This window comes from Dipodomys spectabilis, unplaced genomic scaffold (genome assembly GCF_019054845.1).
Source record: "Dipodomys spectabilis isolate Male_0828 unplaced genomic scaffold, ASM1905484v1 ptg000003l, whole genome shotgun sequence".
Lineage (NCBI taxonomy): Eukaryota > Metazoa > Chordata > Mammalia > Rodentia > Heteromyidae > Dipodomys > Dipodomys spectabilis.
The window spans coordinates 3,669,464-3,693,821 of NW_024870680.1; the positions used below are offsets into that span (position 1 = coordinate 3,669,464).

Genomic DNA, 24,358 nt, shown 5'->3' on the forward strand with positions numbered 1-24,358 from the left:
ATTGTCAGGGCCAAGTGCTTACTTTTTAACATGCACTGATCTGTGTTGTGTTAAATTCCACTCTGTGCTTACTTAGTGTCAAAGGCTGGGTGTCCCTAGACATGGTCTATGAGATACTAATTCACATAGTAGGAAGTGCTCTAGGTCCAATCCCCATGAAAGGGAGAAAGGCAAGATAATGCATAGAATGAGAATTATCTGTGTTTTATAGACAAACAAATCTGAGATTAAGTTCTTTGCAAGTGGAATCAAGATTTGAAACTAAGAAATGTGCAAGATTTAAGTTATGGAAGAGGAGAGGAAAAAATGAGAAAATGAAAGAAGAAAGGGCAAGATGACACAAAAAAGAGGAAGAAAATGGTTGCACACACAGTCCTATGGAACATCCATACCCATAGCTAAAGAAGCCCCAGTGAAAGCAAGGAAGCATGGTCCTCAGGCCAGTCTTTGACACATCCTATTGGACCCATCTAAGTCAATGGACATTTCCAATATATCAGAAAGGGTCTTAGGCATGAAGTGGCAAGCACAGAAAGTTGATGGCACATTATCCTCCAATTGTCCTGTAGTCATCTGAAAGACAAAGGAGTTATGACCTATGAAATACCCAAACAAGGAATATATAATTCCATCACATTTAAAACACAAGGGTGTTGCCCAGGTTTTCCCTAAGTCTTCAAAAACAAAAAAATAACGTGACTATTACTTGTCCTTAAAGACCATAGAGCTACTATGGAAAGAGAAGGAAATGAATGCAACTGTAGTACGGAACGAAAGATCATTTTTTAAAAAATTACTATGCAAATTCAGAGGAGGAAGTCATGTCTTCTGGAAGGGCAGCTTTGGGAAGATGGGAGGGAGATGTTTTCTTGTTTTTTGTGTTCTGTTTTTGTTGGTTGTGGGGCTTAAACTCTGGGCCTGGATGCTGTCCCTGTGCTCTTCAGCTGAAGGCAAGTGCTCTACCCCTTGAGCCACCGCGCCACTTACGGTTTTCTGGCGTTTAATTGGAGATAAGAGTCTCACAAACTTTCCTGCCAGGGCTGGCTTTGAACCGTGATCCTCAGATCTCAGCCTAGAATAGCTAGAATTACAGGTATGAGCCACCACCACCCAGCTGGGAGATGCTTTTTTAGTTTTCCACTGGAATTTACAAAGATTGTAGAATTTGAATGTAGAAATTAAAGGGGTTGAGGAGTAGACAGGCGTGTATTCATGAAAATACAAAGCTCATACAAAACTGAAAAGATTTTAGAGAGGATGAAGCATGGAGAAGATAAAGGAGAAATTTAAAGGGCAGATTGGACATAGTCTATGAAAAGCTTAAGGTCAAGCTAAAATATGTGAGCCTTATTTTATAGAGATAAGGAGCCACTGGAGATTTGAAGGCAAGAAAGTAATTCACCTATAGATGGTTTGGAGAACATGAAATGGAATGGGGAGTTAGAACTGTTCACTAAACTGTTCAACTGTAATGGCTTAAATGAGAAATATATGCACTGGTTCAAGGCAGTAGAGATGATAGAAATATCATGGAGAAGGTGCCAGAAATATGGACCTGATACAATCAGCAGAACTTGTTGGCCAACTAGCAGTAGAGAGGAGATAGAACAGATTGGATAGCTTCGGGCATGGGAGATGTGAAAAATGAGGAAGGAGGACAGCCCAACAAAAAAATGTTCAAAAACAATAAGGAAAAGAAGATTTATTTGCTTAGCAACTTGCTGAATTTGAGAGGAATATCAGACACCCAAGTGGCTGTGTCCCAATAGCCATCTACAAATGTCATCTGCTTAAAAGGTGACTGTAGAAGCTTATGGGATGGATAAAGATGAGAAGGTTAGGATGTTCAAAGCTTTGCATAGCCTGACTTTCTTAAAAGCTGCATTTTCCAGGTTGGGGTAGTGGCTCAAGTGGTGGAGTGCCTACCTTGCAAGTGTGAGTTCATACCCAAGTACTGTCCTCCAAAATAGTTCTCCAAGGTCTCATATTGTTTCATTTTTTTTTTATTGTGAGAATACCGTACAGAGGGGTTACAATTACATGGGCAAGGTAATGAGTACATTTCTTATCAAGCATTGTTGCCTCCTCTTTGTTTCCCCTTCCCCTCCCTTCCCATACCCCCCTCTCCTCCCTCCACCCGATCCTCCCCCGCCACCACCAAAGTTGTAAAGTTCGTTTTTCGACATAACGAGTTGTACATCTCCTTGTTGCATAAGTATTTAAATGTTTTTTTCTTTCATGCGATTGTTTCTAACATATTTATAAGATGATTTCTATGTTGCTTTGTATGTCCTTTCCCCACGATATAACCCCTGCTTTCACTGTATTTGATTGGTATAATTTGTGGAGGGGAAGGGAAAAAACAAATCATTTAACTAGGGATAGAGGTGGACCCATTGTTTCATCTTTTATTCTCTCATTTAACAGATACTCATTGGTCTTTTTTTTTTTTTTTTTTTTTTTTAGTCAGTTGTGGGGCTTGAACTCTGGACTTGGGTGCTGTCCCTGAGCTCTTCAGCTCAAGGCGAGCACTTTACTGGTTGAGCCACAGCACCACTTTTGGTTTTCTAGTGGTTTATTGGAGATAAGAGTCTCACGGACTTTCCTGCCTAGGCTGGCTTTGAGCCGAGATCCTCAGATCTCAGCCTCCTGAGTAACTAAGATTACAGGCGTGAGCCACCAGCACCAGGCTTGTATGGTCTTTCTGTAGTAATGCTGAACTAGTGAACAAGAAGTCATTTAAAAGTCTAATGTTTGCCCTAAATAATCATTATAATCTTAAAACAGTGACTATATGTTGATTGTACCAGCTTAAAATGAGCCATGCATTATTTCATGTCATCTTTATAACAATCTGATAATTTAGACATTATTTATTATTATTATTACTGTATCCATTTTATGCAAAATTAAAGCTCACAAAAGTTATCCGAGATATCATATGACACAATAATAAAGAACCTAGATTAATATACTGTTTGACTTCCAGGGGTGTAGAAATAATGCTTTAGAGTAGTTGATTTCCTATTCTTATTTTTGTGTCACTCACTGCCTTTTGACAGGAAAAAGGATTCTGAAAAGGTGAGCCAAAATAAGGAAGTTTTGCTTGGAAGAAAATGTAGAGAAATGCCCAGAGTTTGGGTTCCCAGGGCCTGTGTAAAGATACAGGCTTAGTTGGAAGAGATGCCAGGAGGAAATCATAGGCCAGCTACAGAGAGGGGTGCAGTGAAGGTGGGGTGCTGAGGCAGGACAAGAGCACAGTAGAATGGAGTGGTAGAAAGAATCCTGAACCAGAAACCCAAAGCCTGACATTTTGCCAATACACAAACAAGGTGACCTTAGTCAGTTAACTAGGTTTTCTGAGATAACTGGTGTAGAAACTTCAACCCAGTGTCTGACATGTGGCCGATGCTTCAGATAGAAGAAGAAGGCCTTGGCTTCAGTTTGCTCTGTTGAGGAGGGAGGTTTAACCATCTCAGACTTGCTGAGGCTATTGAGAGGATCAGTGAGCAGCAGGCTTGTGAATACTCATCAGAAATCTATGAGGAAATAGTAGGATTTCTGTGGGGCTGATGCACTTTTCATGATTTCTTTTCCACAGAAGTGTTTCTAGAAGTTCTATAACTGTTTCTACCAAAAAGCGGCTGCATGCCATATATACTCACCCCCAGAGGAACAGAAAATAGAAGGGCAAGGCTGCCATGGACCCTCCAAATATCAGATCATTAACTCTTTCTGGGCAAGAATGGTCTTCATCTCTTTAACATCAGCAACCAGAGTTGTCTCTGAATAGATTAAACTAAGTCCTGTGTGCCTATTGGCACCAAGCTTGGGGCCAACCAGGCCACCCAAAGCTCAGAAATGATGCTAAATTCTGGTCTAACACAAGGTTCCAATGGAGAAGTGAGTAGCTGAAAAGCTTAACTCTTCTAGAGATGGAGGCCCCCTGTGATGGCGAGCAATTTGGGATGGCCTATAAACAGCTTCACTGTTGCCCTGACATGGCATGACATTCATGATCCTTCACTATCTGATTTCTACCTGACTTTCTATCCTCTCCTTTTATGAAACCTATACCTCCTTGTTCCCCAGATACTTTCTACATACCCCCCATCTCTACCCTGAATCTTAACTTCCTTCTGTACCAAATACTTTTCTCCCCCTCTGTATCCTCAATCTCTACTCACCCAAGCTCTAGCACAAATGTCCCCTCATTCGTGAACCTACCTTAAGGTGGTAGGAGCTCTCCATCCCTGCTGCCCCTTATGCCAATTGGCTCATTGTACTAAGCCTCTGTCCCAAAGTCATAAATTGTCAATATATACCTTCTGTTTCTGTTTGACCCTATAATCAGGGCTAAATCCATGCATACTTGTTTTATAGATAAAGAAAGCTCCTTTTCCTAGGATCTGGCACTTTGTCTTATGCAAAGTAGATGCTTCATAAATATGTATTAAGTGAATGAATAATGGAAATCCACAGAATCATATAATCATGTCTGTCATCACCATCAACTTCCTAAGCATCTGTGAACTTGTGGTAGTAAGCTTTGAACTCACATTATTAGATATAATTATTAGAGTATTAGATTCTTAGAATTATTAGATATATAGTTGGCCCTCGAAGGTTCATTGTCAAGTGCAAAAAGTAATCTCAGAACAGCTTGACGATCTCCCTAACTCCACATGAAATAAAGACTCTAGGAAAGATTGCAAGGAGCCATGTCCTTTGCAAATCTGAGTTAGCACAGCCTAGGATGAGGCCAGGAAGCACATACATTCCATCTCTAAACCCTGGTGTTGGAGAAGCAACATAAATATTTGTAGAAACGTTTTCTTTTTTCGTATGTCCATCCCTCTCCACTGCCATCCTCCACCTGAGACTGAGAATTCTTTTGAGTTTCTTTGAGGGAGAGTGACTAGATGTGGTTTCCGCCAGCTGTGTCTGCAGTCCACACTCCACAGCTCAGAATATAGGGCTGGTGTCTTTCTGTCATCACACCCACAGTGGGGTTTCTCACCAGCCTGCTCCGAGGACTAGCTACCTGCGGTTGGCGAATTCCCCACAGAGTCAGCGGACATCCAGTTGTCACGCCGTACTGCTAGACACAGAATGAAAGCTTTGTCTCAGAAGACACTTTCAATTGATGGCTCCTTGCTGTGTTTTTCAGGCTGTGGTGGTGACTGATGGAGAACGAATACTGGGCTTGGGAGACCTGGGCTCCTTCGGCATGGGCATCCCTACTGGCAAGCTGACCCTGTACACAGCGTGCGGTGGGGTGAGCCCACAGCATTGCCTCCCTGTCCTGCTGGATGTCGGCACCAACAACGAGGTAACAGACTGTCTAGACCAAGGAGAGGAGGAGTGCTTTTGTGGGTGGGGTGTTATATCCACATAGCAATTTCTTTATTGGCATCCTTTTTTTTCTTCTTAATATATATGTATTTTTATTGTAAAGATACTGTACAGAGGGGTTACAGTTACATGAGCAAGGTAATGAGTCCATTTTCTATCCAGCATTGGTACGCCCTCCTTTGTTTTTCCCCTACCATCCCTTCCCTATCCACCTCCCCAACTCCTCCCTCCCCTCCCCCCACAAAGTTGTAAAGTTTGTTTTCAACATACTGTCTTGTACATCTTATTATTACAATGGGTCAACCTGAATCCTTATTTCATCATTTTGTTATTTCCCTTCCCCTCCCAAAATTAGAAAAATGTATATACAAGTTGCAGAACACCTGAATCAAATACAGTGACAACAGGGATTGTACCATGGGAAAGAACATACAAAGGAACAAAAAAAAAATCACATAGTACATTATAAGTACATTAAAAAGAACATCAAGATAAAACCTCTTGTGTTCCTATCTTGGGGTTCACTTCATTTAGCATCTTTTGGGCATTTACCCAAACTATCACAAACAAGGTATACCAAAGCTACTAGCACAACCATATTTATCACAGCATTATTCACCATAGCTAAGATATGGAACCAACCCAGATGCCCCTGAGTAGATGAATGGATCAAGAAAATGTGGCATACACAACACACACACACACACACACACACACACACACACACACACACACACACACTGGAATTCTATGTCTCTATCAGAAAAAAATGACATCACCCCGTTTGTTAGAAAATGGAAAGACTTGGAAAAAATTATATTAAGTGAAGCAAACCAGACTCAAAGAAACATAGGTCCCATGGTTTCCCTTATCTGCAATAACCAGTATATGTCTAGGACAAGCAGAAGAGGTCAAAAGCTATGTTCAGCATCCTTTTGACCAGATCAAGGTCAAAATCTTCCCATCCCCAATTAGACATAAATGGGAGGACCTTCCTTCTTCCTGGCTGCTGCTTCTTCCAGCCCACTTTCATTTCCAGGTCCCATTGCTTCTCCTCTACTTCTGTGCCCATCATAACCTTTGCTTGGGCTTCCATTCATCCATTGCCTCTAAGATCCCAAAGAGATTCCATTCCCCTCAAAGCCTCTCTGACCGCTCTGGTGTGTTTGACAGTTATCACCAGCAAGTAAGAGTGTGCTGTACTTTTTCAGCATTTTTTTAGATGAGTTGCCTGAGTAGAAGGGTTAAAACTCCAAGCATCAGTACCAGTGGCTGAAATCTCAGAATCAGGCATTTGAGCAACCTGTAAACCTAGGGAGAGAAACTTAGCTATGTTGTGAGTAATTCTATCTGCCTTGGAACTGGAGGCCAAACCCTAGCCAAGAGTTTGTCTGCTACAAGCACCACAAATACTATGAGCAGTATTTGTGCAAGTCTGTGATTCTCAGTTCTGTGTCTCTGCATCAGAAAGTGCCCAAGAATTCTCTCTCTCTCTCTCTCTCTCTCTCTCTCTCTCTCTCTCTCTTTCTCCTCGAGTCTCTCAGCAGTATAGGGCATTTGAATTTAAGATCTCACACTTGCTCAGCTTGCTTACTCTGCTGGTACTTTACCACTTGAGCCACACCTCCAGCTCAGCTTTTTGTTGGTTGGTTATTTTAGAGTTAGGATCTTGTGGACTTTTCAGTGTTCCTCGTGGATTTTTTTTCCTTTGGATTACAAACCTCCAGATATCAGCTGCTGGTTAATACTACAAGTGTGAGCCACTAATGAATGACTCAACAGTTCCTTCTTAATGAGCTTTATTTTTGAAATCCAAAGAAGTATTAAAAATGGTGTCAGTCACATGACCAAAGCTAATGTTATTTTTACATTTTCTTGTATTCCTTCCAACCTTTTTACCCCAAAAACTCACAAGAACAAAATTGGGTCTATATTTCAATAGTTTTTCATCGTTCTTTCTGAGGTACAGCATAAGTTTTCTTCCATGTGATATAATACTATTCTTCCTGGTCATTTTAATAGCTGCCTGGTATATCATGGGTTGGGCAGTTAGGTCATCTGTAGACAACCCATGCTCTGACCCTCATTTTGTCCCTTTCTCTGATTATTTCCTTAGGATAAATTCTTTTCTTGATTTCACGTTGTCAAAAAGCAATCCTTATTTATATTCTGTGGAGATTTCTCTCAAGAAAATTTGAAAAACTCCACAGATTTCCTCTTGTCTAGACACCACACATCCCTATTTCTCAACAAAAAAAAGGAGTGTGCTAGTTCTAGCAAGGAATGGGGCTTTATTAGATTTTGTCCACAGATGCCAGCAAATGATTAAGTTCCAGGCAGACCCTGCTTACAAGCTTGGAAATCAGGTAGGTAGAGTGAGATGAGAACGAACAAGAGGCATGGGGCAAGACCTGACTGAAAAGTAGTGATGCATCTTCCAGTGCCCCTGCATCTCCTTACACTGGATGGGAACCAGACTGGAAGATCATTGAGCAGCCCTCCACCTTTAAAGCTTTTCTTCTTCACAAGCCTCCTTGCCAGCCTAGGAGATGGGAGGCTGGATTGCAGCACGAGCTGTATAGCTGCTCAGCAGAATCAGTTTTCCCAGGCAGCTATTAAAGTGGTCTTCCAATTTCAAAACGTCCATCTTTGCCTGGATAGACAGATGAGTGCAGCAAGCCTTAACTTAGGTATTCTTCCCATCCAATGTCTCTGGCTGTATTCCAACTGGATTTAATGGAGACCTTCACTCCTAAAACCTGGCCGTATGATTTTGATTTAGGGCTACTGAATCCCCTGAAAGGGTATTCGTTGACTCTAGGATATACATTACAATCCTTCATTGTTGAAGGCCCCAGCACTCACCCTTGGTGTGCTCAAGTTCAGGGTTGACCCCAGTTTGTGACAAACCCACCAGAAAAGCTGACCAGAAATGAGCTATAACCATAAACCAGTACCTTACACTCAGTTTAGGCCGAACAGTAGCCCAGAGAGTAGAACAGTTGTCATCATTCTCTTTCCAGTTGGGGAAACTGAGGCCCAGAGAGTTTAATTTGCTCAAAAAGATCTGCTACGGAAGTGGCGCTGTAGCTCAAGTGGTAGAGCGCTCGCCTTGAGCTGAAGAGCTGAGGGACAGCGCCCAGGCCCAGAGTTCAAGCCCCACGACCGACAAAAAAAAAAAAAAAAGATCTGCTACAAGTGGTAAGACTGAGATCTTAAGATGACCCTTTCCATATATTAGACCACTACTGAGGCTTCAGTTTCTTTGTAAGTGAAGACTAATTCTTGACTTCCGGAGTGTTTTTTTTTTTTAATTAAAGTAACTGTGGAGTATTATTTAAATTTTTGAAAGAAAGCAGAAAGAGCATTTCTTCCACAATGCTATACATGTGATCTCCCTCCACACTTATCTATGCATATACTTAGATGTAGTTATGACCTAACTATGATCATAGTGTGCTGGTCATTTTGTTCTAATTTTCCAACTATGATTATTTTGTGGGCACTTTACTTATTTAATAAAAGTTTATTGAGTGTTTAGTAAGTGTCAGGCACTCTGCTAGGAATGAAGGGGATAAATAAAAAGCCAGGCCTGGGTGGAAGAGCCTGGTTGTCAGTGCTTCAACCCTGTCACCTCATTGCTCACTTTAATGGGTCCTGTGTAACATCCACGCCAAGTGTCTGCTTCTCCCTTGAGTCTTGCACTCAGAGCATGAGAATTCAAAGTTGCAGAGTAGACCAGCATTGGGAAGACAATGGTTTGTCTCTCTTCCAATAGATTTACTATGTCATCTCCCACACTACAGTTCTTTTTATTTTCTTCAAGTGTCAATTTGCATGATCTTCTCCCCACAAGTCTGGGGCACATGTCTTGCTCAGAGCAAGCCTGTGCTACAGGAGAGGCAGGCTTAGCCTTATAACTTCTCTCTGCATCAGTGCAGTGAGGGTGTGTTCCAGGGAGTCTTGGTGTCAGAACAACTCCACCATCTGTGTGTGTGTGTCTCCATGAAACTGCTGAGGCCACAGGAGTTTTACTCATCATCAAAGAAAACACCCGTGCAGGTTTCCTGCTGAAGGAAAACATCTGCTGTATGCAGCCCTGAAATGTAGTCACTTTTACCTGCCAGCATCCAGGAGTTTTGGAAAATAAATACATAGCACAGCTCCCATGAAAAGGGATGTCTCATAAGTTCCAAGAAAACAAGGGAAGGGAGCACCTCTTAGTTGTGCTGTGCTGTGAAACAAAACACATGACAGTTACGCTGTCTAACTTAGAAGGAAGCTGAACCATTAACTCCTTTAGCCCTTCATTTTATATGGAAAAAGAGCCCCAAAGCAGGGCTTCCCCCAAGCCCTGAGATAATCCAATTTAATGCAGAGTTTCCCAAGTGGACCTCATGAGCAGAGAGGTCTTTTTCTGAGTGAAGTGTTGTGATTCTGTAAGATCACACGGAGATGCCTTGTTGGTCTCTGGAAATTATTCATGGTTTTCATTTCCCCTTATGTTATGAGGGAACATACTACAGAAACGTTCTGACATGCCCAAGACCTTGAGTAGAAAGTAAGTGCGCAAGAGTCAGGAGGCCAATTCAGACTTGACAGTCTTAACTGGGATGAGTCAAACTCTTCATTTGTCCTGAAGAATTTCTGAATGCTCTAAACATTGCACAGTACATTTCAGTAAAAATAAAAGGACAATCTTTATTAGATACTATTGACTGTAAAAGACTTTTTAAAATTGTATTTTCATAATAAAATGTTCGATGCCTCAAGATATAGATTATAGTAAAAATTAGTTTTGAGCTGGGTGCCAGTGGCTCACGCCTGTAATCCTAGCTACTCAGGAGGCTGAGATCTGAGGATCACGGTTCAAAGCCAGCCCAGGCAGGAAAGTCCATGAAACTCTTAAGCTCAATAAACCACCAGAAAACTGGAAGTGGTACTGTGGTTCAAGTGGTAGAGTGCTCGCCTTGAGCTGAAGGTCTGAGGGCAGTACCCAGGCCCAGAGTTCAAGTCCCACAGCCAACCAAAATAAATAAATAAGTAAATAAATAAATAATAAATAAATAAATGGTTTCTTATGCTAATATAGAGTATTCAAGTGATTCACTCATGTGATGCTTTGAATATCCTGGCTTATGCTCATCTCGGCTTTATAGATGAGCAAGCTGGGGTTTGAGGTTAACCTGACTCCAAGCCCTGCTGGGAGGTTTCATGACCTGGGACTCTCCTCTCCAGCACTTTGACACTGTGGGGCAGGGAACTAGGCTATAGCTGGAACTTCTTCTAGTTCTCCCAGGAGAGCTCAGTTGTGACTGGGAAAGTCCAGGGGTTCAGCCTCTTGTTCTGCAGACCATACTTGGAGTAGGGAAAGGCAGAATGGAACCCCAGGAAAGGCTATATCCATACCTGCAGCCAGCTGTCATACCTCTAGCAGGCATGAAGTAGCTTTTCCAAATCAGCAAGGATGCCGTTGGCTGGGAATTGCACAGAGCAAGAGGCACACATTGCACCCTGTGCCTTACCAACTGAATTGTATATAAGAAAGACCATGGGAACGTTTACTGCCCAGACCTCTTCCTTTTTTCTCATTAGGTATGTGCTTGTGCATTTAGAAGTCTCCAGCATGTAGTATTGTCAGATAAAATACAGATGTCATGTTAGATTTGAATTTCGGACAAGCAGTAATTCCTAATTGTTTTTAATTTAATTATGTGCCAAGTATTGCATAGAACATGCTTATGATAAAATATGATTAATATTTATCTGAAATTTCAATTTGATGGAAGTCCTGACTTTTATTTGCTAAATCTAATTGCCCTATGAATGGAGGCAGAAAGAATGTTAGAGCAAGAAGACCCCATCCTACAGAGGAAACCAGATTTATGGCCTGGAGACCATGACTGAGATGCTTTTCTGAGCATCCTCAGTGTGATATTGAAGGGGCTTCAGGCTTTGGAATTGTATCATCTGAGTCACTTTCTCTGTCACTGAGCTAGTGCTGTAACTTTGGGCAAGGTATTTAACTTCTCCATTAAAGAAGTGGGGTGCCGGACACCAGTGGCTCATGCCTTTCATCTTGGCTACTGAGGAGGCTGAGATCTGAGGATTACGGTTCAAAGCCAGCTGGGGCAAGAAAGTCCTTGAGACTCATCTCCAGAAAACAGGAAGTGGCACGGTGGCTCAAGTGGTAGAGTGCTAGCCTTGAGCTGAAGAGCTGAGGGACAGCGGCCAGGCCCAAAGTTAAAACTCCAGGACTGACAAAAAAAAAAAAAGTAAGGTGACAATAATAGCCTATCACAGAATGTTGAGTTCCTTTTTCATTTCCATCTCCTTGGAGAGTTGTACAATGATCTTTCTAATAAAAGAATCATTTAAAGGGTAAAGCTTTTTAAAAGTGTTTATTGATAGGAGTTACAATGATACTATCTAGGATTTAGGCTTGTTTTCTCTTTGGATTAAAGCATCAAAGGGCAGGGAAACATTTAAAGCAAACAGAGAAGGCTTATTTGACAGTGAAAATATAGAAGCAATAGTGTAATCACTTAGAAAGGCAAAATCAAAGTTCAACAAAATAAACACTGGAAGCTGGTACTTGAAAGGGGTGGGGTGGGGTCAAGGGGAAAGGAGTAGACAATGAAGAGGAAAAAAGGAGGATATAGTCAAGAATTTTGTATATCCTACAAAATTAAGAGTGAGGAAAGGGCTGGGTTGGGAGGAATGTGTGAGAAAGTTGAAAGAGGTGACATTGATCAAGATGCACTGTATTCATAAACTGCTTTGTTAATGGAGACTCCTTTGTACAACAACTTAAAGATTAAAAAGAAGAAAAGGCAGACTCTTCGTGTAACAAAAGGCCCAGAAACAAGGGGGCACATTCTCTCCCAGGGCCTGATCAGTTAGGGTCCTCTGTTTTCCTTCCCCTAAGGGAATACTTTTGCTCCAATTGACCAGAGGGTTTTTATACTTGGCTCCCCCATGATTAGATCCTCTGTCTCAGATTTGGACGGAACCTTTGATTGAATGGAGGCTAAGGGGGCACACACCAGGCCACAGCCACAAAACGCATATGCATTTGGGCACTGGAACCTGTATGACCCAATGGAAATAAAATAGCTATTTTTCTTTTTGCCATGTCAACTCCCTGCCACTTTAGAGCTGGTCTCTACCATCATTTTCTGTCCCGACTAGCTAGCCAGGATCACCTAACTTCCCCTCAGCTCGAATTACAGGCAGATATCACCTTCCCAGATGATTCCTGGGTAGGGATAGGAAGACCCAGACAGCTTTCTACTTCCTTTTTTCTCCTACCCCATAGTTCTTCATGCTGAACATGGACAGGTTTTTTTTTGTTTTGTTTTGTTTTTTGTTTTTTTTGGGGGTCCGGTCGTGGGGCCTGAACTCTGGGCCTGGGCACTGTCCCTCAGCTCTTCAGCTCAAGGCTAGCGCTCTACCACTTGAGCCACAGCGCCACTTCCGGCTTTTTTCTTTTTGCTTATGTGGTGCTGAGGAATTGAACCCAGGGCCTCAGGCATGCAAGGCAAGCGCTCTACCACTGAGCCACCTTCCCAGCCCTGGGCAGTTGTTTTTAAACTAATAATAATGATAATGATAATAAATCAATAGCAATGGAGTTGGTTCTTCTCTTTCTGTTCCAGGAGCTGCTCAGAGACCCGCTGTACATTGGCCTAAAGCATCGCCGTGTGCGCGGGAAGGAATATGATGAGTTTCTGGATGCATTCATGCACGCTGTGACAGACAAGTAAGTGGGAAAGCTGTCCCTTCAGTAAAAATGACTCCTAGGAGATACCATGACTATTTGGGCAGAACCTCAAATATGAGGTAGTAGATAATGTGCTTTTCCAGGTGGTGTGAAAATTCCAGTTGAACCCCATGTATCAGATAGAAAACAAGAATTGAATGGGTGCATTCTCTGGAAGAATCTTTGGAAGAAGAGGGAAGAGGGAAGACAACTAATGGGCTGAAGGCTCTGTGGCCTGGAAATAGTGAAGAATCTGTTGTTCTAGGAGGAAAACTCTCTTGGTGGGAGCTGACTGGGTTTTCAGCATAAACAAGATGTTGCAAGTGATAGAAAGATGGGATACTTCTGATGAGTTAGCTTTGGAGGGTAGCTTGCCACATTTACCATAATTTTGCATCTCTATGTGAGGACAGAACAGCATTATGAGCCATTCTTGAAGACCACCTAACTCTGAACCTTCTAGATAGATGTATGAGATGTCATGTCTTTGCTGAGGTGAAGATATTGGCAGCCCCACGCTCCTCACCTACCTTTTCTGTCTGCCGTCCGGGTTCCCTGCTGCTCCTGTCCCAGCTGGTACGCTGTGGGGATGGAGTTCTGGTAACACTTACACAAGCTGGGCAAGCCAGAATTTTAGCAGTTTAGTCAGTGGGCCTCATTTGAAAAGAGAAAAAGATAATACTGTAGCAAAGAAAATTGATGGAGTACAGGAGGAGCACAAAAGTCCTTGAGTAAGTTGGAGGGCAAGAATGTAAAACATGGGGGGGGAGGGGCTGGGAAGGTGGCTCAGTGGTAGAGCGCTTGCCTTGCATGCCTGAGGCCCTGGGTTCAATTCCTCAGCACCACATAATCAAAAAGAAAAAAGCCAGAAGTGGCGCTGTGGCTCAAGTGGTAGAGCGCTAGCCTTGAGCTGAAGAGCTGAGGGACAGCGCCCAGGCCCAGAGTTCAGGCCCCATGACCAGAAACAAAAAATAAAATAATGTAGTACACATCTGGAGAGCTTAGTCTTAGGAGCACAAGAACTATCCAGAAGGAGGCAGAATATTGGGCACAGATGGAGCAAGTGGGTAGGAGTGGTGGAAGGAACAAGTGGGAGACGTGTCTAGTTGAAGATAAACTCATCAAGTGAGAGTGAGTGTGGAGAAAGATGCACTAGAGGATGAAGGATAAAGATATGTGACCAAGTTACTTAGACAGACCTGGGAACTAGCCAGCTAGCTCTGGGAGTCTCCTTGAGGTTTTTGACCAAGAATTTAATTCATATCAGTAGTATGATTTGAACATATCAACTATAAAGGCTGTGTCAGAAACTCAATCCCTGATGGAATTCTGTAGAGATTAGGTCATGCGGGCTATACTCTCACAGATAGATTAATGCCAATTATAAAAGGGAGTGAGACTTTTTTTTTTTGATAATTTGTTTTCGGTTGGTTGTGGGGGCTGGACTATAGGCCTGGGTGCTGTTCCTCAGCTCTTCAGCTCAAGGCTAGCGCTCTACCACTTGAGCCACAGCACCACTTCCAGCTTTTTCTGCTTATGTGGTGCTGAGAAATCAAACCCAGGGCCTCATGCATGCAAGGTAAGCACTCTACCACTGAGCTACCTTCCTAGCCCCATGTGACTTTTTTTAAAGCAGAGGTTTTTATTTTCATTTTTCATTCTCAAAAAGTATTAGCATTTAATTTTTGATAATAAGAGAATCATTAGAGAAACCTTTGAAGGTACTTCAGGAAGAAAAATGCAACCTATATATTTGCACATATTGCATGTAAAACTATATATAAGCCATATGCAGTAGGAGTGAGACCTTTAGATTGGAGCAGGCTTGATTTTGTGCTTCTGTATTTCTCTCTCATTCTTTGGTGGTACTGGGGTTTTGAACTCAGAACTTTGTGCCTACTATTCAGGTGTTCTGCCACTAAAGCCATGTCTCCAGCCCATTTGCTTTGGCTATTTTTGAGTAGGGTCTCACTTTGTGACTTTCCTAGCCTGACCTGTGATGCTCCCATTTATGCTTCCTGTTATAGCTAGAATGATCTGCACATGCTACCACATCCAGCCTTTTCTGTTGAGATAGAATCTCATGAATATTTTTGCCCAGGCTAGTCTGAAACCACAATCCTCTCAACTCATGTAGCAGGAATGACAGGTGTGTACCACTGTACCCAGCCAGCTCCTGGCTGAGATTGAGTTTCACAAACTCATTTTTCCAATGCTGTCCTTGAACTGTGATTCCCCCATCCCCAATCTTAGCCTCTTGAATAGCTAGAATCGCAGGCATGTGCCATTGGTACCCAGTCCAATCTGAGATCTCTTGCCCTTCCTCATTCCACCATAGGATGATGCAGCATGAAGTCCCTCAGTAGATGCTAGTGCTCTGTATTGGACTTCCCAGATGAACTGTAAGCATAGATTGTTATAGAAACACAAACCAAAGTAAGACAGTCAATTGACCTGTTTCTGTGTTTCTCTAGGCAAGTCTAACTCTTTGGGTGGAGGGCTGGATGAGACAGAATAAAATATAATTGGGATCCTGATTTGCAGTTCAAGAGAGAAAGGGGAAAAAAAGGAGCTGTGACTGTATTCATGGGAATGATTATAATGATACAGCAAAAGTCTAGGCTATAGAACGCAATCATAGCAGTCAGTGCATGTCCTACAAAATTAAGAAAATTGATAGAAGAGGGAAGGTCAGGAGGGATGGGAGAGAATGATGAAAGGGCCGACATTGATCAAGATGCATTGTATTCATAAATTGCTTTGCTGAATGGCACCTCCTTAAAGATAATTTCTTTTTGTTATTGTCAAGGTGATGTACAGAGGGGTTTCAGTTACATAAGTAAGGTAATGAATACATTTTTTGTCAACCTTGTTACCCCTCCCCTCAATTTCTTAAAGTCCAAGCTAAGTAGAAAGACACATGAGGAAATAGAGGAGAAGGGTAAGGAACAGTCCGATGGGGTCTGAAAGATGTTGAGTTGGCCACCAGGCAGAATGAGCTGGACAGAAAGAAAGTAATAACCAAAAAATAGGAGTTTGTAGTTGAAATGATGGAGGAAATACTAAGAGGTAGCCACCAAAGAAACTAATTCAAGGATTATATGCACTCATAAAAGCATAGAATATAGAACAAAGGAAGAGTACCCATGCCATTCCTCTTTCAAACCATCCTAAATAGCAGATTCAGATCTAAACAAAATAGGCTAAGGGTCATAAATTACCTAGAGTATTTTTGGAGAACAATAACCAAAGAAAATAATGAAGGGAATGCAAGGTTTTATATTAGAGCTGCAGTACTACCTCCAGAGATCTAGAAGCTATTCTTACAGAAACAGATTGGACTTGTTTCTGAATAACCAGTAGAGAAGAAGCAATTGGTAAAATGACAACAGAAGCCTCCTGGGGCACAGAATAAATCAGATCTATCTCACAATGTCCAAGTCTAGAAGAATGGACTCTTGGTCACAAAAAGAACTCCAAGACAAGTTATATAGATTGTTGGTGGTGACTTCGTAAGAAGGAATTCAAATTTCAGATGCTCTTCAACATGCCTTCCTTCCCCGTTATTCTGACCTCTTAAGAATCTTGTGAGGGCGGGGAAAGTGGAGTGTTTGCCTTGCATGCATCTGGCCCTGGGTTCGATTCCTCAGCCTCACAATAGCAGGAAAGGCCGGAAGTGGCACTGTGGCTCAGGTAGAGTGCTAGCCTTGAGCTTAAGAGCTGAGGGACAGCGCCCAGGCCCAGAGTTCAGGCCCCACAACGACCAAAAAAAAAAAAATCCTGTGAGTTTTCTCATCTATTCCATTGGTCTTCAGGTCTATTTTTGTGCCAGTACCAAAGTGTTTGCTGTTGTTGTTGTTATAGACTGCTGTTGTTTTTTGTTAGGGTTCTGTAGTAGAGTTTGAAATCTGGTATTGTGATACCACCCACATTGCTTTTATTACCTAGAATTGTTTGGGCTATTCTAGGTCTTTGGTTGTACCAAATGAATTTTTGGATTGTTTTCTCTATCTCAGTAAAGAACGTCATTGGAATTTTGATGGGGATTGCATTGAATTTGTATATCATTTTTGGCAGAATGGCCATTTTCCCAATACTGATTCTACCTGTCCATGAACATGGAAGTTCTTAACATTTTCTGGTGTCCTCTTTGACTTTTTTCTTTAGATTTTTTTTTATAGTTTTTGCTATAAAGATCTTTTACATCTTTGGTTAGGTTAATTCCTAAGTATTTTTTGAGGCTACTGCAAATGGGGTTGTTTTCATGATTTCCGTGGGTTAATTTTGAAAACTGCTACTTTGATAAAGTGGTTGATTAGCTCTAGACATTTGGGGGTGGAGATTTTGGGGTCCTTAAGGAATAGTTTAATTTCTTCTTTCCCCATGTGAATCCCTTTACTATCCTTTTCTTGCCTTATTCCAGAACTATATTGAAGAGGAGTGGAGAGAATGGGTGTCTTTGCCTTGGGGAATGGTTTTAGTTTCTCCCCATTTAGTATGATGTTGGCCATTGGTCTGTCATATATAGCCTTTATTGTTTTAAGGAATACCACTCTGGTATCTACCCTGAGCATCATGAGCCAGGATATGATAAAGACACCTGCACATCTATGTTCATTGCCGCACTATTCACAATAGCCAAGATATGGAAACAACCCTGATGCCCCCAATAGATGAGTAGATCCAAAAAAATGTGGTACCTATGCTATACACAATGGAATTTTACAAAGCCATTAGAAAGAATAAAATAATGTCATTTGCAGGGAAATGGATGGAACTAGAACAAATCATATTAAGTGAGGTAAGCCAAGATCAGAGAGACATATGGCTAATGTTCTTCCTGAAACACAGAAGTTAGAGCTAAATGCACTGGGGTATGACAAAATACACAGAATTCTAAATACCCACATATAGTGAGACCAAGAGGATAGTCTTAGGAGAGAGTCACAAAGAAACAATACCCAAGAGTCTCTTTATATGTATATAAAATAATATTCATACCGAAACAAACTCCAAAGATATAGAAACAAAGAACTTTTCATAATTTGGTTTTTTTTCTGATGACTCTGTATTTTTTACCTTATATATGGTGTATTCATGTGCACATCTGTGGGAGTGTGGGGGGGGCACAGAATCAGAGGGAAAAGGGTAAAAGCAGTAGAGCACACTGGACATTGATGAAGGTGAACTATGCAACTTGTGGGTGGAGACGGGAGGGAGGACATAGGAGAGAATGGAGGAAAGGATGACAACGTACTAAAAGAAATGTACTTATTACCTGACATATATAAAGATAACTGGGCTGTATATCACCTCTAAAACAATAATAAAGCAAATTAGAAGGAAAGAAAAAGAATCCTGGGAGATCAGCAGGATACCGATGGCTTATGTCTGTAATTTTAACTACTCAGGAAGCTGAGATGTCAAGACTGCAGTTCAAAGCCAGCTCAGGAAAGAAAATCTCCAAATAAGCACACACACACACACACAAAAAGCTGGAAAGTGAGCTGTGGATCAAGTGCTAGATAGTAGTCTTGAGCACAAAAGCTCAGGACAGCACCCATGCCCTGAGTTCAAGCCCCAAGTACAAAATGTTTTTTTTTTTTTAAAGACCCACCTGTGATACTGACAGGATAATTATTATTATAGAAGAGAAATCTTATTGAAGAGGAATCTGAGACCCTTAGAGGCTAAAGTATCTGACTCAGCACACATAGTTCCTGGTATGACTGAGCTGAACTCAAGTCTATTTATTCTGTGTCCAGGCTGCTCCATTACCTGAGAGAAGGGAATTTGGCTTTAAGAGCCTACTTTAACTTCCTGCTTCCAGGGCTTGCCGCTTATCTAACCAGTCAGTAATCATTCCATGACTCCCCAAAGAGAAATCTTGCTATTCCTGTGAGAAGGTTAAATAAACTAGGATGTAAGGGGCTCTTCAAATGATCACCAAATTCAGTTCACACTTGCACAGATACACACAGGCAGTCCAGGGTGAAGGGCACGTCAGCCAACAGGAATCTGTCCTTAAACAGAAAAGATGATGGATTGATGGTCGGCTGCTTTGACATTCTAATAAGCTAAAGCAGATGTTTCTGTAGATACTGGAGGTGGGGAGTGAACTGGTCTCTCCACACACCAGCTGGGAATATCATAGCCCCAAAATGGAATGCTTGGCCTCGGTGTGAGTCAGAAGCCCTGAAGACATACACAAGGTATTTTAAGAAAGAACCTTGGGAAATGTTGACTCCTCCTTCAACATCCTCCTCTCTGCCCCAACTTCCTGTTAAGAAAAAATGTTTCATCTTCTTACCCCTCCTCATTAATTAGCATTTGTCTTGAGAATGTTTTAGCTTAAAAACAACTCACTGTGTATGGATGGTTCAGTTCCTGTTTCCTGGCAGCTGGCCACTAAGAGGTCTCACCAAAGCAAAGAAAATCTCCATTAAGTCTGAATTTCAAAAATAGGATGATGGAAGCATCCTTCAGCTTGATCTTTGAGATAAAGATTAAGATTACATGTCAAAAAATGAGTCATTTCATCCTTCCTACTCTTCTCCTGCCAGTGGTGGGTCCTGAAGCCCTGCACCTGAGCACCACATCCTAGTGTGACAAGTTATCCCGAAGGGTTTCCGTTAACACTTCTTCTGTTGCTTACAGAAGAATAGATGGGAATTGTCTAATTGAAGTTTGCACCGGAGTCCCAGTTCTGACTGACAATTGACATGGGTGAGGCTGAAGTTTAACAGGAGCAGTAGCTTCAGCCTCTAGGCAAATCAGGGAAGGAAATCTCTTGCTTTTTCTCCAGTTCCCTGAATTCTAAACATGTAGTGATTTTAGGGTTGCCGAAACGAGAGTGTCAAAAAAAGAGAAATAATAGTTATTGGAACTTTGCTTTCTAAAAGAAAATAAGTTGTCTACCTTTTAGTTTCAAGAAAAAAAATTCTCTCTCTCTGTCTCTCTCTCTGTGTCTCTCTCTCTCTCTCTAACCAGTCAAAATAACTACTGTCGATAGCCTATATGAAAAAAGCTTTAGTTTCAAAGATACCTAAACAGCCCTGCACCTCTGCTTCCTTTGCTCAGTCTCTCCACATTCTCCACATGCCTGCCCCTTAATATTTTCTTCCAAACTTGACGTATACCTCAACCTTCAAGAGCCAGGTGTCCCATCATGCCTTCCCAGTGTTCCTTCAGCCCCTACATGTGTCTCGCCCAACTTATTGTTTCTACCCTGATTTGTGTAGGGTTTCTATTCAAACATACAAAAACAAAACTAGACATCTCTACTCTCTCCGAATCTGACTGAGAAGTATTAAAGGATTTAGTGCTTAGCAGACCATTCAAAACACCAAAGCACATTACTAAAGTAAATACTAGACACAAGGAGATGGGATTCCACAACTATTCACCACTGGAGTCAGGGCACACACTCATTTCTGTGGTTTCTATACTTTTCTATGTTGTTCATCACTCAGTGACTCTAAGACAAGAAAATATTTATTTAGAAAGGTAGACAACCAAACAAGATAGAAGCTATTATTAAGACTATTTGGCTCAGGAGTTGCAGGCTTATGCAGGGTTGAGGGCATGGTGCTAGGCCAGTTACAAATCCCAGGGCAGTCACAAATGTTGGGGTGGTCTGCTTTTTTGATGCACAGACTCTGCTATCTGTAGGTCCACCAGATGGCCTGGATTTTGTAAATCTAAAGCAAAATTTGCTGATTAGAAATCTTATGACTCACATCATTTTAATCTTTTTTCCCAGGAATAGCTAACCTTGTGACTACACATAAAGATACAAAAGAAATCTTTTATCACAGAACAGGGGCAGATAGCAGAAAGGCAAATTTTGCAGTAGAAGATAATGAGTTACAACTTTCCCAGAACAGTGTTGTCCATAGCAAAGTTGGTAGGGGGGTAGCCATATTGTTCAGCTAGGTGATCTCCCAAATTAATAATTTTAGTAATTTATTGTTATCTACAAATGGTTGTACAATGAGGTTACAATGTAACAAGTCCATTTATGTGTATAGTATATCTTGATCAGAGTAACTCTTTCCATCAATCAAGGGATATCTACCCTGATCAGCAGATGCGAAACTCTCCCAGGTTATACTCTTTTTTTTTTGGGTCCGGTCATGGGGCCTGAACTCTGGGCCTGGGCGCTGTCCCTCAGCTCTTCAGCTCAAGGCTAGAGCCCTACCACTTGAGCCACAGCGCCACTTCTGGCTTTTTTTCTTTTTTGCTTATGTGGTGCTGAGGAATCGAACCCAGGGCCTCAGGCATGCAAAGCAAGCGCTCTACCACTGAGCCACCTTCCCAGCCCCCAGGTTATACTCTTATCTGTTGTATATTTCATTTGTTATGTATACCAGATTGTGCTATCTCTTCTATAATGGTTGAATAAGATGTTTTAAGCTTGTTTTTTCCCCACAGTCAGAGAAGAGGTTGAGCAAAGATAAGCCTAGACTGTTGTAGAAGGGCTTAAGTCACGTTTGTTTGGCCTAGGGTAGATGGACTTCACAGATCAGTCCCACCTCAGACTGAAAGCTATGAATCAGACTACAGCTGAGGAAAAGCTTAGACAAAGGAACTCTGAAACTCATTCTGGATCATCTGGCCTCTGAAGAAGCAAGACAGTTTTCCAGTCACAACCTGACATGGCTAATTGTTGAGAGTCTAGCTCCTACACGTTCCTGTCAGAATAAGAGCCAGATGCCACATGGAAACAGTTTCTTGGTCCTGTATGGAGTCTATCCTAGGTCACAGAAGGAATATGCTAGGAATCTGTAGCAAAGCACACACTGGAACCAAACCAGGTCCTGCTCATTTCCATCATGGCCTAGCAGATTGACTACTTGAGAGGGTCTGAAGTTCTCTTGTTAAGGTCCAGCCTTGGGACGCATACCAAAATGTACTGGAGGAAATGTACTGGCCAGGGAGATCGATTCTATGATTCTAGCTGGAATTTTCATTTTCTCTCACCAGCTTGATTTTATTGCCTGGCTTCAACAACAGGAACAAGATTGTGTCCAGCCATAAAACTCTCAGATTACGTCAGAGTACATGAAGGAATAAGTGTGTGTTTTTTGTGTTACATGGGTTAGTGTGAATGAGTGAGAGACTCAATTTCCCTCCATAGATTAAAAATAATAACAATTCTTGCTTAATCACCTTCTAAATGCAGACACTGATAGGAGCACTTCAGACTATATTAATTCATCTAGTTCTCACAACAGCCCTATGAAACAGAAAATTTTATTAGCTTCATTTTAAGAAGTGAAGAAACAAATTTATAAAGCACATGTGTCTGGTGTAATATAGAAGACTTTATGAAGACTCTACCATTAACTATTATGTATATAAGCATGAGTTCTACAGCTAGGCTGCTTATGTTTGAGAGTCTTATTAACAAGCTACTTATTGACACATAGTTCATTCATGTCTGCCTCAGTTTCCTCATCTCCAAAGTATCTTGAATTTCTTTTTAATTTTGTTTTCTGAGACAGCTATCACTATGTAGCCCAGCCTAGCCTTGAACTCACAGAGTTCTGCCTTCTCAGTGCTGGGATTACTGGCATATACTACTGTACCCAGCTCTAATATGCACTATTAACTTGCAGAGTGCTTATGATGGATAGATGAGTTCATGCGTATAAAATGATTAACATTTTCCTGAATGGTAACAAACACTTGGTGTTTTCTGTTGTTTATTATTGTTGTTGTTAATTCAGGCAATTCCAAAGCCATCTCCTTTGGGGCAGTTGTGTAGTGATGTCATACTCGTACAACCACAGTTTATTAATATACCCATCCCAGCCTTCCACAGTCCTCCAGGCTGCCATCCTCTTATTGCACTGTTACTTTCTTTCTTGCCAAATGCTGAACTGAAGAAGAAAAGATACAAGTAAGCTTAGTACCAAACAGTTTCAATTTCAACTTCTATCAGACTATTAAAGAAGAATTAGCACCAATACTTTGCAAATGTTTCGATGAAAAAGGAAGGGAACATGGAGCATTTTGATGAAGTGTTTGGAGTATCATGGTTACACTTGGATGCAGGTCCTGACTTTTGCTGCTCTTAGATTTGTAACCTCAAGCAGAACAGGGAACACTCTGAGTCTCCATGAACTCAGGATCACTGGGAGAATAATATCCATGAAGGATGAATGCAGACTGGGGTGCTGACTTCAAGACCACTATCACTATGCTTGCTCTCTGAACTAAAATTTAAAAATACAATTTTACTGAAATACTATCTTAAAAATGTAAAATAACTTGCAAATGTCACTGCAACACTTTTGTGGGGAGCTCATTCAAGTTTTAGTGGTCCAACCATGAGAAAAAAATTACACTTGGACATGATAAGTTAAACAGGACTGTAAAAATTCACACAGTGAGACCAAAGGAGGATAGTCTTAGGAGATCACAAAGGCTCAATAGCTATGTGCATATGATCATATAAAATGATGCTTATAGAAATGATCGCCAAGAAATGAAAACAAGAGGTTTTTCATTTAAAAAAAAAAGAAAAGAGGCTGGGAAGGGATGTGAAGGGTAAACCAAAGGAGGAGGCTGCAATGCTTGGTAAGAAATGTACGCATTATCCTGCCCATGTAATTGTAACCCCTCTGTACAGTATGTTCACAAATAAAATAAAATTAAATTTAAAAAAAAAAAAGAAAAGAAAAAGGAAGGGAAGGAATTCTATCAGACTTATTTTCTGAAGCCAGTATTATACTCATATCAAAACTGAACAAGGATACAACAAAAGAAAAAGAAAACTATACACCAGTCTCTTTAATGAACACTAACTGGACCCTGGTGGCTCATGCTTGTAATCCCTAGCTACTTAGGAGGCTAAGATTTGGGGATCACAGTTCAAAGCCAGCCTGGGCAGGAGAGTCCTTGGCCCTTTCTCTTCTTATCTCCTCCCAGTTCAAAATGTTTGCATCTCTTAATGGCCAGCATCCTCTTGGATCTGCAGTTAGGCTCAACACATTCAAGGCTCAGCACAATCTCCTTGGTGGTTTTAGCCTTCTTTCGGAATATTGGCTTGGTCTGCCCACCATAGCCACTTTGCTTCCGATCATAGCGCCTCTTCCCTTGGGCATACAAAGAATCTTTGCCCTTCTTGTACTGGGTCACTTTGAGAGGCTGACGCTTGCCATATTTCTTACAGAAAGTCCTTCAGGTTTTGTGTACGTTGGCCATCTTTGTAGTAGAGCTGTCCGGAGACTCGGA

At 41.5% G+C, this 24,358-nt stretch overlaps 1 protein-coding gene and 1 pseudogene across 1 annotated transcript in view; one reads left to right on the top strand and one right to left on the bottom strand.

The window, feature by feature from the left end:
* Positions 1–24,358, top strand: part of Me3 (malic enzyme 3) — a 200,547-nt gene that overhangs the window by 138,934 nt on the left and 37,255 nt on the right. The window contains exons 5-6 of the mRNA XM_042688403.1: positions 5,171–5,332; positions 13,014–13,117. Coding sequence (XP_042544337.1) covers positions 5,171–5,332; positions 13,014–13,117 — 266 coding nt within the window. The remainder of the gene's footprint in view (positions 1–5,170; positions 5,333–13,013; positions 13,118–24,358) is intronic.
* On the bottom strand, positions 13,329–24,343 carry LOC122113568 (annotated as a pseudogene).